At 36.8% G+C, this 16,019-nt stretch overlaps 3 protein-coding genes across 3 annotated transcripts in view; all 3 read left to right on the top strand.

Annotated features, from left to right (window-relative positions):
* PTTG1IP (PTTG1 interacting protein) overlaps positions 1-1,429 on the top strand; it is an 18,503-nt gene extending 17,074 nt beyond the window's left edge. Inside the window, exon 7 of the mRNA XM_015814141.1 lies at positions 466-1,429. Coding sequence (XP_015669627.1) covers positions 466-512 — 47 coding nt within the window. The 3' untranslated portion in view covers positions 513-1,429. The remainder of the gene's footprint in view (positions 1-465) is intronic.
* A 3,214-nt stretch (positions 1,430-4,643) lies between these two features.
* LOC107285877 (small ubiquitin like modifier 3) lies at positions 4,644-12,493 on the top strand. Its single transcript, XM_015814140.1, has 4 exons — positions 4,644-4,816; positions 6,823-6,951; positions 7,760-7,831; positions 10,859-12,493. Exons 1-4 carry the CDS (start codon positions 4,796-4,798, stop codon positions 10,919-10,921), a joined length of 285 nt encoding a protein of 94 aa, XP_015669626.1. The 5' UTR covers positions 4,644-4,795; the 3' UTR covers positions 10,922-12,493.
* Positions 12,494-14,415: 1,922 nt separating this feature from the next.
* The window catches only part of UBE2G2 (ubiquitin conjugating enzyme E2 G2), a 12,640-nt gene continuing 11,036 nt past the window's right edge, over positions 14,416-16,019 (top strand). Inside the window, exon 1 of the mRNA XM_015814139.2 lies at positions 14,416-14,616. Coding sequence (XP_015669625.1) covers positions 14,574-14,616 — 43 coding nt within the window. The 5' untranslated portion in view covers positions 14,416-14,573. The remainder of the gene's footprint in view (positions 14,617-16,019) is intronic.

Below are 16,019 nucleotides of genomic sequence, written 5' to 3'. Positions count from 1 at the left end.
GTCTTCATTTTTAGTAGTTGGCAACTAATTCCTGTTTCCTCTTTTGGGTCATCAGAATGGACCAGATAGGAATGTGTTATCCTTCTCTGTAGCTAGAAACCAGGGCTTAAAATTTCTTCTTGTCCTTTGGAGGAAACCTCTCTCTTCAGCTCTCTTAAGTTTAATACTACGCATTTTATGACATGGGTCTCCTGACTTCATTTTGGAAGTCAAGTAAGAAAAAAGGGAAAGTATATATAACATATAAGTGTCAGGACAATAAGAAGTCTTAGGTTTTGCCTTCCTAGTTGAAAGAAATGGGGTGTGAAAACACTTTTTGGGGGGCAGCAGCGAGGGTAGCATTTACCTTCTGGTGATCAGGAAGGACTTCACGGTAAGGCCAGTTTCTGTTCCACTTCCTTTTAAACTTTACCATATACCATTAATATTTGTAATGGTTCTAAATTTGTATTTTTTTTCTTTTAGGTTTGTTTAAAGAGGAAAATCCATATGCCAAATTTGAAAATAACTAAGACTTCTTTTGAAATATCCCAAATATCATCTGGAAGTGCTGTCTATATAATGTACAGCTGTGAAAAAAGATATGTACATTAGATGTCTTAATTGCAAATAGAAAAATGCTCTTAACGTAAGATGAAGCTGACCATAACTACAGTGACTGATAAAGACTGAGATTAATGAACAAACCAACATACCTCTAAAACTCTGGAGGCTGCAATATATTCATGTTATTTTTTTTCTAGTTATTAAGCAGATGCTTGTGCTACTATAATATTTTGCTTCTTGTGCATTGTTCAATTGCCAGCCAAGTCTTAAGCTAAATTTATTGATGAATCGGGACAGGATGGTGCACATACTGTATCCTTTTCTTCTTTGACCAACAGTTTGAGACATTCTAATATTAATAGTAGAAATAAGACAAGGTTTTAAAGATCCTTGTATATACTTAGAAATTTCCTATACAAAAATATCATACACTTTAATAGATTCTCTGGCAAAAGTGACTAAATTATTCCAGAAAGAAATTGCTCTCAAAATATATTTGTTATGGAATTCTAAGGGTCTGCACTTTTATAAATTGATTCTATATTTCTTTGCAAAATATGTATAGTCCTTTGTTTTGTGCCTTAAAAAAATCTACCAGAGAAGTCGTTAAGCTGAATGTTAATAAGAGCATTAATGTTTATACTGGCATTCATTTAGCCATATGCATTTAAACTGTAAAAGTTCAGTTGCATTCAGTCTTCTTGAATTACTTTAATGTTGTAATACAAATTTGCCAAACCCTTTAATGTATGTGTATCACATTCTATCCTTATGTATCCAAATGGTAACGTATTGTATAATGTCTGAAAGAATGTCCTTTATAACTACAATGTAAATTTATGTACTTTAAGTCTTACTGATAAAATCTTTCAGCTTGATGCAATAGTCTGTTTTCAGGCAATTCTATATTTGGTGTCTTATGCACTGGAGGGTAAACATTTTTTTTTTCTGACAGGGCATATCAAGACTAAGAAAAATTGATTTTGTAATATTTAATGTTAATTGGAAGAGTGAAATAATTATCTTGAATTTTTTTTTGAATAACTTAAAAAAAAGAAAGGGTACTTATAATTTACATATTTTTTCCTGAGTATTTTTACTTGAACTCTTTACCTATGTGAGAAATGAATGAAAGAAAATAAAACGTCAGCGGAGAATTTGGTGAAGAATATGGAACATTAGCCTTAATTTTTCATCTGAAGAAGTTAAATAAAATGTTCATGCCCTGAAATATTTAGTATTCTTCTGTAGTCCTATGAGTATTGTGTTGTCCATTGCACAGTAACTACAATTCCTTTGAAATGCTTTCTTATATTTACTCTTCAGTTGACTGTTTTATAAAAGTCATAGTGAAGTTTCTCTAGAACTTTCCCTGCTTAAATATATACATTTCCAAAAGATAGAACACTGTATTACAAAAACTTTTATGCAATTCATTTGCCATGTTAAGGGTAATAGTGAAAAATGTAAAGTTTTTAAAATCTCTTCTAATAACCTTCAGAACTCTCTTGAGCTTAAAATGAGAACTTGCATTTGAATGCAGTATTAGACACTGCCTAAGAACATTCTCATGAACTTACCTAATAGAAGTTAACACTGGAATTCCTCTTAAGATATATATTAATCTTGATGCAAAATTCATCTTAATGTACTGGAATTATTAATCAGTTCTTCATTAATGTTAAGGATTTCAAAGGATGTTTGAGAACATTATCTGGATTTTGATGATCATAAATATTAGCCTTAGTTCTCTTTGGAGATCATAAAGATCAGTCTTAGCATTTGCTAACAAAGGTAATCAGTGCCCTCTTGTGTTATTCTAGGTTACTGTTCTCTTTTATGATCCTATATATCCTTCTACAAAACTATTCTTCCCTGAATTGTGCTTACATTTGGACCAGAAATGTCATAAAGTATTTTCTGTAGAAGACATCTGGGTGGGGTGGCTACTGTTGGAACTCCACAGCTTATATACAGATTGTAAAAAAATTATTTTAAGCAAGCATATTTTTAAAATTATTTTAATGGTATTCCAGATCACCTGGAATAGCTGTAGCAAAATGTGCATTAAATACTTGACATATGAATAACACTGTAGAAAAATATCTTTTATAAAGATATTTCTATCAATTCTGGATTGACGAGATAAGGTATAAAAAGTATAACATAATATATATGTGCAGGTGCTTGGAAATAATAGCCACTAAAAGAAGTATTAAATCAGTGACTTAGAATTAACTTCTTGCTGTTTCTTTGCCACTATAAAATAAAATTTTTAGTGACTTTGACTTAATGAAACTTGGATGCCTTCTAAAGTAACACAAGGAACATACCTTTACACATTTTTTCACCTGTGAATATGCTTGCCATTGTGCTTAAATTAGGAAATAACTTTCTTAAAATCAAACTTAGTATCATATTTGCAAAGAATACTACAAACAATGATATACCCGGCAACGAACAATAGAAAGTAGAAGGGATAATTGTAAAACTTAAATGCATATTTTTTTTAAAAAAATATTCCAGTTAAATTAAGAAAATGGCCAAAGTCTTTACCTTCTCTGGTTTATTTTCTGTGAATGCATGTATCCTTATACAGATCCATTATTTCTCACATTTTCAGCAAAAGAAATTTCTGCATTTGTTTGAGGGGCAATTTAATAGATAGACTAATTCCTTTAGCTCGTGCCTTCTGCCAATTTATCCAGAGAACTGTATTAAATTGTACCTCATCCCATTTGCAATCTATGGGGATAAATCTGCAAGTTCAAGTTCCATAGGGAAATAATTTTGTTGCTTCAAGTAGGATTGTCATATTGCTCATCTTATTTCCTGCTTTTTAAAGATATGCAGGAAAAGCTTTCACCTTCAAAGAACAAAAGACTTTTGAAAGTAATACTGAAGAGTTCATGCATGTAGTGCCACAGGTGGCTGGATTCATACATGGTAAGCCATAAACCATTGTTTTTTTAACTGTAGTGCCACCTTCATGTAACACTCAAAACAAAGCACAAAATCCTGCATATTGAGTCTAGGTTCATAATTAGTGTATCATGAGACTACAATCTATGGCTTAGACTTAGAGCAGAGATGGGGAACCTTGGCCCTTTTATGACTTGTGGACTTCAACTCCCAGAATTCCTGACTCAACCACACTCAGGAATTCTGGGAGTTGAAGTCCATAAGTTATAAAAGGGCTAAGGTTCCCCACCCCAGCTTAGAGTGATGCATGAATTCATCATAGGCTAAAATTGTGGAGAGGTTGCATTTCATAATAGACATACATATGTTTAATAATGTGTGTATATGTGGGCATATGGATAGGATTTTTCTAAGAACAATGCATTAGACCAGGGGTAGTCAACCTTGGCTCTTTTATGACTCGTGGACTTCAACTCCCAGAATTCCTGAGCCAGCACAGCTGGCTCAGGAATTCTGGGAGTTGAAGTCCACGAGTCATAAAAGAGCCAAGGTTGACTACCCCTGCATTAGACCTTCAATTCTGACATTTTTTCAGACAAATATTTTTAAACAAGTTACCAGTCCACAGTCCCTGTAAATACAAAAAAAGATGGGTGTAGCGGTAGTGTTATTGTTCACATTTTCTAATGACTGACTTTCCATTTCATGGGGGGATTGAAATTTAAATAGCCTATTCCTATTAAACCGAGGAGCCTAAAATTCTAAACCACAGTTTGAAGGTAGACTTACAAATGTAACCTTTTTCATGCGAGTGAGTGTTACAAGATACACGTGTTGAATAGTTTTCAAACTAGGTCCTCTTTTTTCTTTTTGCTACAACTGAACACTATAGTTGAAATCCCCTTTAGGTTAATAAGCCAATATTATGGCCCCACCCAGTTACCCAGCATTTTTTAAAAAATAGGGGAACTGGCTCCGCCTTTTCCTCCTCCCGCGCTCCTAAGTGACCACGCCCCCACCTCGTACATCCTCTAGGAACCACAGAGCTCCCACTTCAGCCGATCGTGACGCACCTTCGGCGCCATCACCTCCTCCACCCCATAGAGCGCGCTCCCGACGAGCCCAGCATCGCTCGGGAGCGCGCGTCGGGAACGTGCATGCCCCACGTGACCCGCTTGGAGCCAACAGGAAGCAGAAACTCACTGGGCGCGAAGCGCGTTCTCGCGAGCAGTTGCTGCAGGCGGGAGAGGCGAGCAAGGAGGGAAAGGGCTCCGAGCAGAGCGCGTGCAGACTCGCTCCCCGAGAGGTCTCTGCCTGACGCGTCGCCATGTCCGAGGAGAAACCTAAGGTAAGTGGGGGCGTTCTCTCGCTCCGCACAACCTCGCTCTTCGTTAGATGTCTGCCTTGCCTCCCTATGGAGGCCAGGCCTCTCGGGAGTCTGCAGGCGGGCTATCGCCTCATAGCGGCTCTTCGGCTTCTGTGTGCTTCCCGCGGCGCCTTTTGAGAGCGGAGAGTGGGCTCCTCCGGAAAGGAAAACCCGGCTCACTCCCCGTCTTGGGCCCGAGGATGAGTGTTCCCCGCCCCGGTTGTGAGCGAGAAACCGGACCCGCCTCACCCGGAAGGAGGGCACTGCGAGGGGGCGGCTCGCCTACGCTCTTTCTCCGAGGAGCTCCCGCAGGAATTGAAAGGGTACTTAGGCCGCAGCCGCCTGTTTTTCTTACACCTCTGACACTTTCGGTACCCGTAGTAGATGGGCTCGTTCTTAGTCTTCTATGATACATGCCTTCCACAGAGTACCTGGTCGGTGAGCTGCCCAAAGATGGGGTGCCTGCGTTCGTTTGGGTTTGGCGACCGAGCGACCCGATTCCCGATCTCCTCTCGCTCTCGAGGGTTAGATAGCGCGGGATCACCACGTGCTTGGGAGTCTCAGCTTAAGTAAAGGGCCGACCCCGACTTCCTTTCCTCCCTCCCTCCCTTCTCCTTTTGTCTTTCTGCGTGCAATTAGTGGAGGTGGATCAGAGTCCTTACCAAGGTTTCAAAAGGCATTTTACTCTCCAGTTGCTTGAGAAGAAATTCATTTCGTCAGGAAATCGTTTTCCAAAATTGTTCCGTGCTTTGGATTATAAGCCATATAATCCTAGATATGTGGTAGGATATCGTTAATTGAAGAACCGAATGAGTATAATTATTATATATATATATATATATATATATATAGAGAGAGAGAGAGAGAGAGAGCTCTTGGTTGCAGTCTTCTGAGTGCTGATTGGGAAGTAAAACTCATGAAACTTAAAAAGAGCTACAAATAAAAATTTAATTGGAGATACTTTCTATTTAGTTCTGTGGGATTTATTTCCAATATCGTATGCATCAGATGTGTCATCAAGCCAATGTTGACTCTTAGCAATCACATAGCTAGAACTTCTCTTATCTGTCCCTAACCTGATCATTTAGGTCTTTTCTTGTAAAAGCATTTCATGGCCTTACAATAAAATAATTTGACTGGGTAGAAATGTAGAAAACTTCAAATTCTTACTAAGGTACAGTATCTGGAGTTCACTTTTTTTTCAAGCATTTGTTTATATATCATATACATTAGCTTTACCTAAAGGCTCCTAGAGTATAAAAAGTCACAGCAAAGCAATATCAAATAAAAATTAGAATCTTAAAGACAAATCACATTAAATAGGGTTGGTACACACACAAGTCCATACACCCTACTTTAGTACAATGGGGTGTATGTGTCTATATGTACTGAAGACATGGGGCTTGAAGAAGAGAAGCAACATGACCATAGTTATTCCAATTAGCCACATCGCCTTTTATGCTGTCTTTCCACAGGATAAGCTGCTGTTTTCACATTAGTATCATTTTTGCTGTGGGAATTTTAAAAAACTTTCTGAGAAGTATTTATCCATAGTTGCCAAGTTAAGTGATCCAAAGTATAATATATTAACATAAGTAAAGTGATAATAGTGCATCATGAATGTCTGTGGATATTCTCAGTCATCCAGGTCATAGTTGTCTCAAAGTTGGATTTTCAAAAGGCAGCTGGACTGTTTTTTCCTTGAGGAAGAAGAAAATGTTTCCTATCCTTCCATCCTCCTGCCATTAGAACTGACGAAGATTCTTGGATGAGAAGTGAAACGTTTTCTTCTTCAAGGAAAAAACAGTACAATTGCCTTTTGAAAAAGTACCTTTGAGAGTGCATTATAAAGTTTGAGCACATAAGGGAGCACATGTTGGTAATTACTTTGTCTAAATACCAAATTGAAAAGTGTATCGTATTTTTGCAGGATTCTCTGTGTGACATTTAACTTCACAAACACTGATATATTTATATTCTGTTTGTAGGAAGGAGTAAAAACAGAAAACGACCATATCAATTTAAAAGTTGCTGGTCAAGATGGATCGGTCGTCCAGTTTAAAATAAAACGCCACACGCCATTAAGTAAACTAATGAAAGCTTATTGTGAGAGACAGGTAATTAAATTAACATTAATACCTAACATTTGTGCTGAATATATTTCTGTCTGCCCAAGTTCTTGTCTTCACAGTGAGATCTGGTGCTGAAATATTTCTCAAGTGCTAATGCAATGGTGGTATAAACATTTAACTGCAGTAGTGGTATAAAACAACATTTTACTAATGATTATAATATAGCTAATACGCTACATAAAATTAAATCTACCTGCAACAGACTTTCTGTTTTAAATTACACCTATTTATGCTGTATTTGTTTAATTAATGTATTTTATTTTTCTCCTATTAGAAGAAACAAGAGCTAAGTATATCTGTATTGTACGACTTGTTTTCATCATTTTTATGATAATTATTTTTCATTTTATATTATATTGTCACTGACAAGGAATAACTGGATTTAGATGATCCCAACTTACTGTTACCTTGTCCAATATTTATTATCTTACTGGTTTGTATATATTTATTTAGGGGCAGATCTCACATTTAGCTGGCTTTATGCCAAGCAAATTATATTTGTAATGGGGTGGTTTAGATTAGTAAAATAGACATGTATTGAACATAATGCACGAGGGCAACTTTGTTCCTGACTTAATTTATCAAATGCACATACGTGATCAACCAGTTGTTACTCTTTAAAAAATGGGAGATTTAGTTTATTTATCACATTTGAGAACCATCCATCTCCAACACAAAGGGACTCTGGTTGCTATCTTTATGCTATATCCACTTTGACATAACTTAAGATTTATTTTATGCAGATTTAGCTATGCAAGGATTGTGTGTGTATAATATATGTATTTTTTTTTAGGGTTTGTCAATGAGACAGATTAGATTCAGATTTGATGGGCAACCAATTAATGAAACAGATACACCTGCACAGGTAAGAGTCATTTCATATGATCAAGTGATTCTGGGCAGTGTACAACAATGCTGGAAGCAGTTAATAAATAAAATTAAAAAGTATAAAAGCAAACTAAAAGAATAATAGACAAAGGGATGTGAAAAAATAACGGAGCCGCCTCCCCAGTTCACCCGTTCTCTGGGTTCCCCAGGCCTTCTGGCATAACCGGGTCTTGAACCTCTGAAAACTCAACAGTGATGAGGCCAACCTCACCTTGAAGAAGATTCCACAGTGCAGGTGGCACAGCAGAAAAGGCCCACTGTTTAGAGCTTGCCAAATGTAAATTCCCTAGACAACAGAACACATAACATGCTCTCTCTATTAGATCTGATAGCATGGGCAGATGAAATTGGGAAAAGGCTGTTCCTCAAATAACTCAACCTAATGCCATGAAAGCCTTTAAAGATCAACACCAGTATCTTGAGTTGGATCTGGAAACAAACTGGTAACCAATACAGCTTGCAAAGCAGAGGTGTGATGTGTATCTACTAAAAACACATAATTGCTTGCCCCGCTGCATTTTGTGCCAACTGAAATTTATGGATACTTTTCAAGGGCAGCCCCATGTAGAGTGCATTGCAGTAGTGTAATCTAGTTTACCAGGGCATGGATGATCGTGAGTAGGTCCCCTGGTATAGGAATGGGTGCAAATGGCATACGGTATGGACCTGTGCAAAGGTCCTCCAAGTTACAACTGCCACTTGCTCTTTGAGCAAGAGTTATGAGTTATGGGCACTTTATAGCTCGCTGGCCACATCTGGCCCATGGTGGCAGCGGAGGCCATGGCAGCAGGCCTATTGTTTGACCCTCCACAACAATCCAGTTTCACATGTGGCCTCTTGGAAAAATGAATTGCCCACTCCTGGTCTAAGAGGACCTCCAGATTGCTCCCAAGGTCTGTTTCAGTCAGGGTGACCCCATCTAGTATCAAAGATAGTAAGGTCTCAGATCCAGAGGGGCTCAAAACCTGAAACCACTCAATTTTGCTAGGGCTTACTTGAAGATTGTCACCCTTCCAGCCTCCAAGATAGGCAATGGTGATGAACAATTGAGTATAATCCACATATTGATGATACCTCATTCCATGAGGCACCTTCCATGAGAGAAATAGATATTATCTTCATTTCTAAATCATAAAGTACCAGACTGAATCATTAATAAAAACAATGAGGACTTTCCTATCCAACTCTGATAAAATGCCGAAATGAAAGAGGGACAGGCTTATAATACTAGTAATAAAATAACTGTAGGGCATAATCCTTCATTGAGCATAATAAAGCTGGTTGGTGTAAATATGAATGATATTAACTGGGTCTTCCATATCATACACCTATTAATAATTAGAAATTATAAACATTTTACAATTGTTAATACCAGATACAATACAATCCATTCCTTTTTTATTCGTACTTATATGTTCTTGTTTGTAGGAAATAATTTTTCATGGTGGGAGCTTCCTCACCTATAAAATTAGTATTAATTATATTTCACTTTGAATATACTTTTTGAAGAATTGAGAAAATGCTACAAGAACATGCTACTTAGTAAGGCTACAATTTTATGTTGTTGATATTTGATAATACATTCTATTAAAATATGATAATTTCCAAGTCTACATATGTGGCTGGGTGTGAGCATGAATTAAACATATAACATATTTGCCTTTACTTGTAAACATATCTAAAAGATTTAAACTATTAGAAGTTGTTTTTAATTCCAGGTAAAAATGAAAATATTATTTTACATGATTTAAAAAACAAGCTGAAGTTAAATTTCAAGAGCTAGTTTTGGAATATGTTCATTTAGTCCTAGATCAAAAATAATTTGAATATGAATATTCTCTGTTTAGTGTTGTAAATTTAAATGTTTATTTCACTCATTAGCCAGTAATTGCTTGTGGACACATTTAACCAATCTTTTGCCAAGTACCAATGGCATAAAACAAATAGTTTTCAACCTTTTCTTCACCACGGACCCTTTACCTTTTGTGGCCATGGACCCCCAAGATTTAACTCAAGATTTAAATAATTCTTCAAGCCTTCGTGAACCCCCTGTGATGACATCGTGGTCCCCCAGCAGTCCACGGATCACAGGTTGAGAAACACTGGCATAAAGTATTTGGGAAAGAAAGGGATAGCATGAACATCTATTAAGTTGTGAATAAGCATCAGTGAATTACTTTTGACTATAAGGGAATATAATTGAAAATATGTTTTTAATACTGTTAATATTTCAATTATATTCATTCCCCAAGTTCTTATAGAAGATAGGGAGCAGCTATATTAAGACTTTGTTTAATGTATTCTTTAAGAGACATATTAGTGTACACTGAAAAAACCACAACTGGAAAAATATAGGACATACATTTTATGAAATATTTCTTAGTATTGTTTTTTATTTTACATAATATTTAAAATGAATAAGTAAAGCATTGATAGATAGATAGATAGATAGATAGATAGATAGATAGATAGATAGATAGATAGATAGATAGATAGATAGATAGATAGTTCCTGTACATGAAAGTTATACAGTATAACTTTTTTTTTCTCTAGAGATTTTCCACTTCTAATTATGAGGTTCTCTAGGTCAGCAGAAAAGGTGGGATGTTTACTTAAATGGATATATAAACTTAGGGAACAATTCCTCCTCCCCCTCCCTAAAATGTAATGCTTTTTGATTTTTAAAAAAGAACAGCGAGGACCTTTGTTCTAATTTTGAATATCTGTTTTTACTTTACATCCAGTGAGCATGTTAGCAAAGATTATGCAGGAATCAGAATTGTATATATAACCGTTTAAGTAAGTATGACCTGAAAATATGAAGGCTATGAATTTGTTTCCTAATTTGTGAAAATGTATTTCAGTATGAAACCATAATATCTGGGAATTTCTACAGCATTTAATTGGCCATCTTCCTTATAGAGCTATTGCAAAAAATTCTAATAAGTTAGAAAAATCAAATTACCATAACACTTTTTAACATTTGTCATCTGTGTTTTAACAGTTGGAAATGGAAGATGAAGATACTATTGATGTGTTTCAACAGCAAACTGGTGGCATATGCTAAATGTCCTTTTCATTTCGAAAGAGGAATACAAAATGTCACCCACTTCATCATCTGTCCTTGGATTTGCTATTAAATAGTAAACAAATGAACATGCCAATCATACAGGAATCTTCTCATGTTCTGAGGACACTTATCCAAATCCTTTTCCTGTCCCTGATATTCTGCGTGTGCAAGTTGAAGCTGTATCCATGGAAAATAACTTCATAAAAATGGGCCCAGTAAAAAATTAAATTTTCAAATAAGTAATTACTGGCTGTTTACTGTCATCTTGTTCTTCTAAAATGGTGACCTAAGTACCAACCTACTGTACAATGAACATATTTAGTGTTGCCTTTAGTTGTTTTTGTTTTATCGCTTAATTATGACAATGTAAATATTGAAATACTTTTTCTTTGTGATAGGATTTTTTTCTCAAAAGATGTTTGGGACAGAAAAGAATTTTATCATAAACAATTATTACTCTAAAACTGTTAACGGGGGATATATGAAAAGAGCAATACTTGCAGAATGCTGATTATAGTGGCAGTTAAAGGTAATGCAAATGTACATGTGCTTTTTCATAATAAAATAGTATAGAATCAATTTTTAAAGTAATGGGAAGTTATTGAGTTTGTCAGCAATTACACTATTTGCATACATAATATTCCACATTTACTATAAAGTTCACATATCCAGGGTAGAGTACCAGAGTATTTAATAATTTTTAAACTAATTGATCAGGACGTTTTAAGAAGCTCTCCTGTGCAATTCTTGTTAATTGTGGAACTCTTTGTACAGTTTTCACACAAAGCATTATTTGGTCAATGATTTATTGGACAATAAATGCTATATTTTGTTAAAAGCTGACCTTAGAGGCTCATTGCTTTATAGCCTGGTCTGGGATTCAAACAGCTGTGTTCATTTTGCCTATGCATTAGGATCTTGCCTAATTTTGCCTATGCATTAGGATCTTATGCTTCTTTTGTTGCAACCACTACCTGGGAAATCCAATGGAGCAGCATGCAATACAAGAATTGAATTTATCTTCTGATGAGTAAATTAAATCTTATTTTGAAAAACAAGGAATTCCAATATTAATGTCTATTAAATGTGCAAGGGTATCATTGGGAAAATATTGAATGCAAAGGACCTGTTTCCCAAATATTTCACATTTAAATGACTTGGTAATTACATGTGATTTGGATGCATCTAAATTAAATTAAAACTATTTTGTTTACTTTTTGTAAGCTTTTTCATTGCTGCTTGGGAAAGTACATTTCTGCCTTTTATATATCTATATTTAACAGAGTATTGGTTTGCAAGAAACCCTTTTGAGAAGACTGCCTATCTTTTACTTATTCCCTATAATTGTAAATGGTCCAGGAAGGAATATTCATTTAAAATTGTTAATTGTTTATTAAATTGTACAATACTTGTCCTTTATTACTGTACACAGTAAACCTAATTTGGTACTCTGTCTCTTGGCTTATGTTTAATGCTGCTGAATTTCATATGACTATATTCAAAGCTGTATCACTGAAATGCTGACAATTTATTCATATGCACATCTTTATTAAAATTCTTTTATTGAGAGTGGATTTAATATTTAGGGTATTGATATATATCTAGCAAAGAAACACAATTTCAGTTGTTACTTCCTTGTTCTAAGCTTGGTCTAAATTTGTATTTAAAATGTTTGCTATAAAAGCAGAGAAAATCTTGATAGTGAATTAAAAGAGCAAGACCATGTTTTACATTCATTTTTCCAAAAATGGTTGCCCACTAAGTATACTTTCTTTCTTACATTCTTAAATTTTAAGTATCCAGGCCAGTCTTTACATATTTTCTGAATTTCATATTTGATGCCAATAATTTATGGTCTGTTCCAAAATTTGCATTTGGGAAGTGTCCTTGGGTAACTAAATTACATATCTCAATTTTCTATTTTGTATTAGATAATTTATTTGATTCCATCTGGTGATGTCCAAATAGACTGTTCCCTAAAGTGCAGGTTGACTTCACTGAAGCCAATTCATTTAACCTAACAATAACCTGGTACTGTAGAGAACGTGACAAGATCAAAACATTTTTATGGTTAAGAGATTCAAATTTGGGTTTCCTCATTAACCACTATTTAATAAAACTTAATTTATATTAGTTGAAGTAAATATTAGCAATAGCAATTTTGCAATTCTTTGCAAAAGAAACTGGAACCTATTTCATGTGTTCCTTGGTTCATGCTACTCATGAAAGCATTCTCAATTTAGTGAGGCAAGAAAAATAACAGGTTAACCAGCTCTTTAAGTCAGTGGTTCTCAACCTTTTTAATGCCGCGACCCCAACCAGTCGTAAGTCGAGGACTAAACCGGTTGTAAGTCGAGGACTAAACCAGTCGTAAGTCAAGGACTTTCCCTGCCCGGGAGCGCTGCGCATGCGCGGTTCCGCCCCCTGCGCCGGCCGAGGCGTAGCTGGCAAGCGGCAGAAATGGAGCAGGCCGACCACCAGCTGGCCCAGCCCAAGGGAGGTAAGGCACCCGCCGGAAAAGGGAAAAAAAATGGACAAAAAAATGGCGGACAGCCTTGCTTGGCGACCCCCATGAAATGGTCGATCGACCCCAAATGGGGTCCCGACCCACAGGTTGAGAACCACTGTCTTTTAAGTAAATGTGTCCCCATGATGCTCAGTCATGAAACATAATAGCATTGAAATACTTGTTTCTACCTAAATTAAAATCCTCAAAGCACTAGAAATATGCCATAGTTTGTGGTATTTTCTTTTTGTATTGCATGCAAATTGAAGGTGTTTCCCCTTTAACTGACAAAATCTGAGTTAAAATGAAATTGGCATCTATAAAACTTGGTAGCTCAGGGTTGAATTGTGCAGTCCTTTGTGTTCTCTGGTTCGCTTGTAGATCTTTCATTACCCAATTAGAGGGTACCCAACACATAGCGAATGAGCGAGCAGTCATTGTTGACAAATTATTAGAGACGAGGGCCACAGGATTAATGAATACATGAAATGTTTGAACTAAATCTATCAGTAATTCCGGGGGCAGGACTAGACTATTAGTTTCATTCAGAGACGGGGAAGGCTTCTTTCAAAAATACGAGGTTCCTGCCCTGTCTAGACACGCCTATTAGAGAAACATAAATATCTGTCATATGCTGCCTTGTAGAGATAAATACATTGGGTATTTTCAGGATTCGCATTATATCAAATATCAAGACGGAAGGAGATAGTTTACTTCAATTCTGCGGTGAAACTTAAGAGCAGGGGTAGTCAACCTTGGCTCTTTTATGACTCGTGGACTTCAATTCCCAGAATTCCTGAGCCAGCATAGCTGGCTCAGGAATTCTGGGAGTTGAAGTCCACGAGTCATAAAAGAGCCAAGGTTGACTACCCCAGCTTAAGAACATTTATATGTCTTAGTTGGTCTCATTTCCGGCTTTTGCCCGTAACAACAAAGTATGTCAGTTGCTCTGGATCACTCTACACGTTTTGTAGCTCTACATGTTGATTGCGAAGGGAGGGGGAATAGATGTCGGTTGTGGTTGGTCTCATTTTCGTTATGGTGAAAGCCGCCCGGAAGTAGCGCATCGGACAAGCTAGGGAGAAAACAACCAAACCGGCCAAGTTAGAAGGGCGACCGGGCTTTCTCGAGGCTACTTGAGCCATGGCGGGCACGGCGCTCAAGCGCCTAATGGCGGAATACAAGCGTGAGTAGTTAGGTCTTTGTGTTGCCTGTCTGCGAAAACAGAGAGATCGGGATGGATTGACTGCCTTTCGGGTGACGCCGGCTGTTTTCCTAGCCCGGTCATGCGTTGATTGCTTCTGGGCCTGTGGTAATGTCCTTACGACAGTTTTGCCTGGCACGGCGGAGAAAGGGGGTCGAGGGTTGCGTGTCTTACTATCGACAAGGAGGCTGCTGTGGGAGAGGAGAAGGCGGGCTTGACTGGCATGGGCTGTCGCTCCTCTTTCAGATACCCCCCCACCCCACCCCCTTGTCTTAAATTGCCAAGTCAAATTTTAAACTACAGTAATGTTTTTCAAACTTGACAATTTTAAGATGTGTAGACTTCAGCTCTCACAATTCCCAGCCCGCCTGTTGCCAAGTAGGAAAAATATTGAACTGGAAACAAAATAAGAAGGCAGGTGGAGAATTAAGCCGGAAAAAGCCTGTGAGTCTGGTTCTCAGCCCAGAAATAATATTTCATGATCTCATTTCTGGGGCGATTTAACACCAGAGGACAATATCCTTCTGCCTCTCGTCTGAATGATGGAATAAATGTCATTAGGTCAGAGTCACTTGATGCTTTTGTGTGATGCTTTTAGATATCAGGAATGCCTACATGAGGGAAAGTAGCATGATAGGAGTTCAGTATGTGTTACCTTCTTTAAAGGTAATTCTTTCTGCATTCAAACTTATTTGAAAACTAGACAACCTATGATTTATTAGATCATCTGGAAATTTCAGCTTCACAGCAGTAATGGATCTTAGATTTTTTTAATGCATTCTTTAAGTTAATGGATTTGAGGTACCTTGATTAAAAAATTTATTATGGCATAATGCACAGGAGCAGGAGCTACTTCCAACTACCTGTTAACTTTCCCAGTGACTTTGTTTGTGGGAAGCTGGCAGGGAGTGTTGGGAATTGTAATCATGTGAATGCAGATTATGGCAGTGCAGTGGTGCAGCAGGGGCCAATACAAACTATCTGAAAATCTTTAAAATATCAGTTATGGGAATCATAGGTCCCTGATTTTGGATACATTCCATAAGTTTACCCATTTGAGGTACATTGAATCAAAAAAAATTGTCCCATGACATACTGTTTCACCCAATTGAAGGTTACAAACAGAAATACAAGAGAGTTTCAACAGTATATAGATGACTGTTTTCTTTTTCATAAGGAAACAAATATGGAATTGTCTGGATTAATACAGTTCTTGAACCACTTTGCAATGTTTTCTTATTGAGAGTGTAAACTGGTTGTGGCTATTGAACTGCCTCTGCATAGGACAGCTTGAAATAGTAAACCAGAAAATGTAAAAGAGAAAGTAGTATTTCATATAATTCAACAGAGTATTCCCATATTAACTAATCCTCAGAGTGTCAAGT

The sequence above is a fragment of the Protobothrops mucrosquamatus genome, unplaced genomic scaffold, assembly GCF_001527695.2.
Source record: "Protobothrops mucrosquamatus isolate PMUCROS unplaced genomic scaffold, P.Mucros_1.0 scaffold225, whole genome shotgun sequence".
Classification (NCBI taxonomy): domain Eukaryota; kingdom Metazoa; phylum Chordata; class Lepidosauria; order Squamata; family Viperidae; genus Protobothrops; species Protobothrops mucrosquamatus.
This window is presented reverse-complemented; position numbering and strand designations above follow the sequence as displayed.

Bases quoted from the DNA above. Each gene is read 5' to 3' on its own strand.
- LOC107285877 (XM_015814140.1), top strand. From the start codon at position 4,796: ATGTCCGAGGAGAAACCTAAG. The intron at 4,817-6,822 runs GTAAGTGGGGGC...TTCTGTTTGTAG, and splicing joins TGTCCGAGGAGAAACCTAAG to GAAGGAGTAAAAACAGAAAA. The intron at 7,832-10,858 runs GTAAGAGTCATT...GTGTTTTAACAG, and splicing joins AAACAGATACACCTGCACAG to TTGGAAATGGAAGATGAAGA.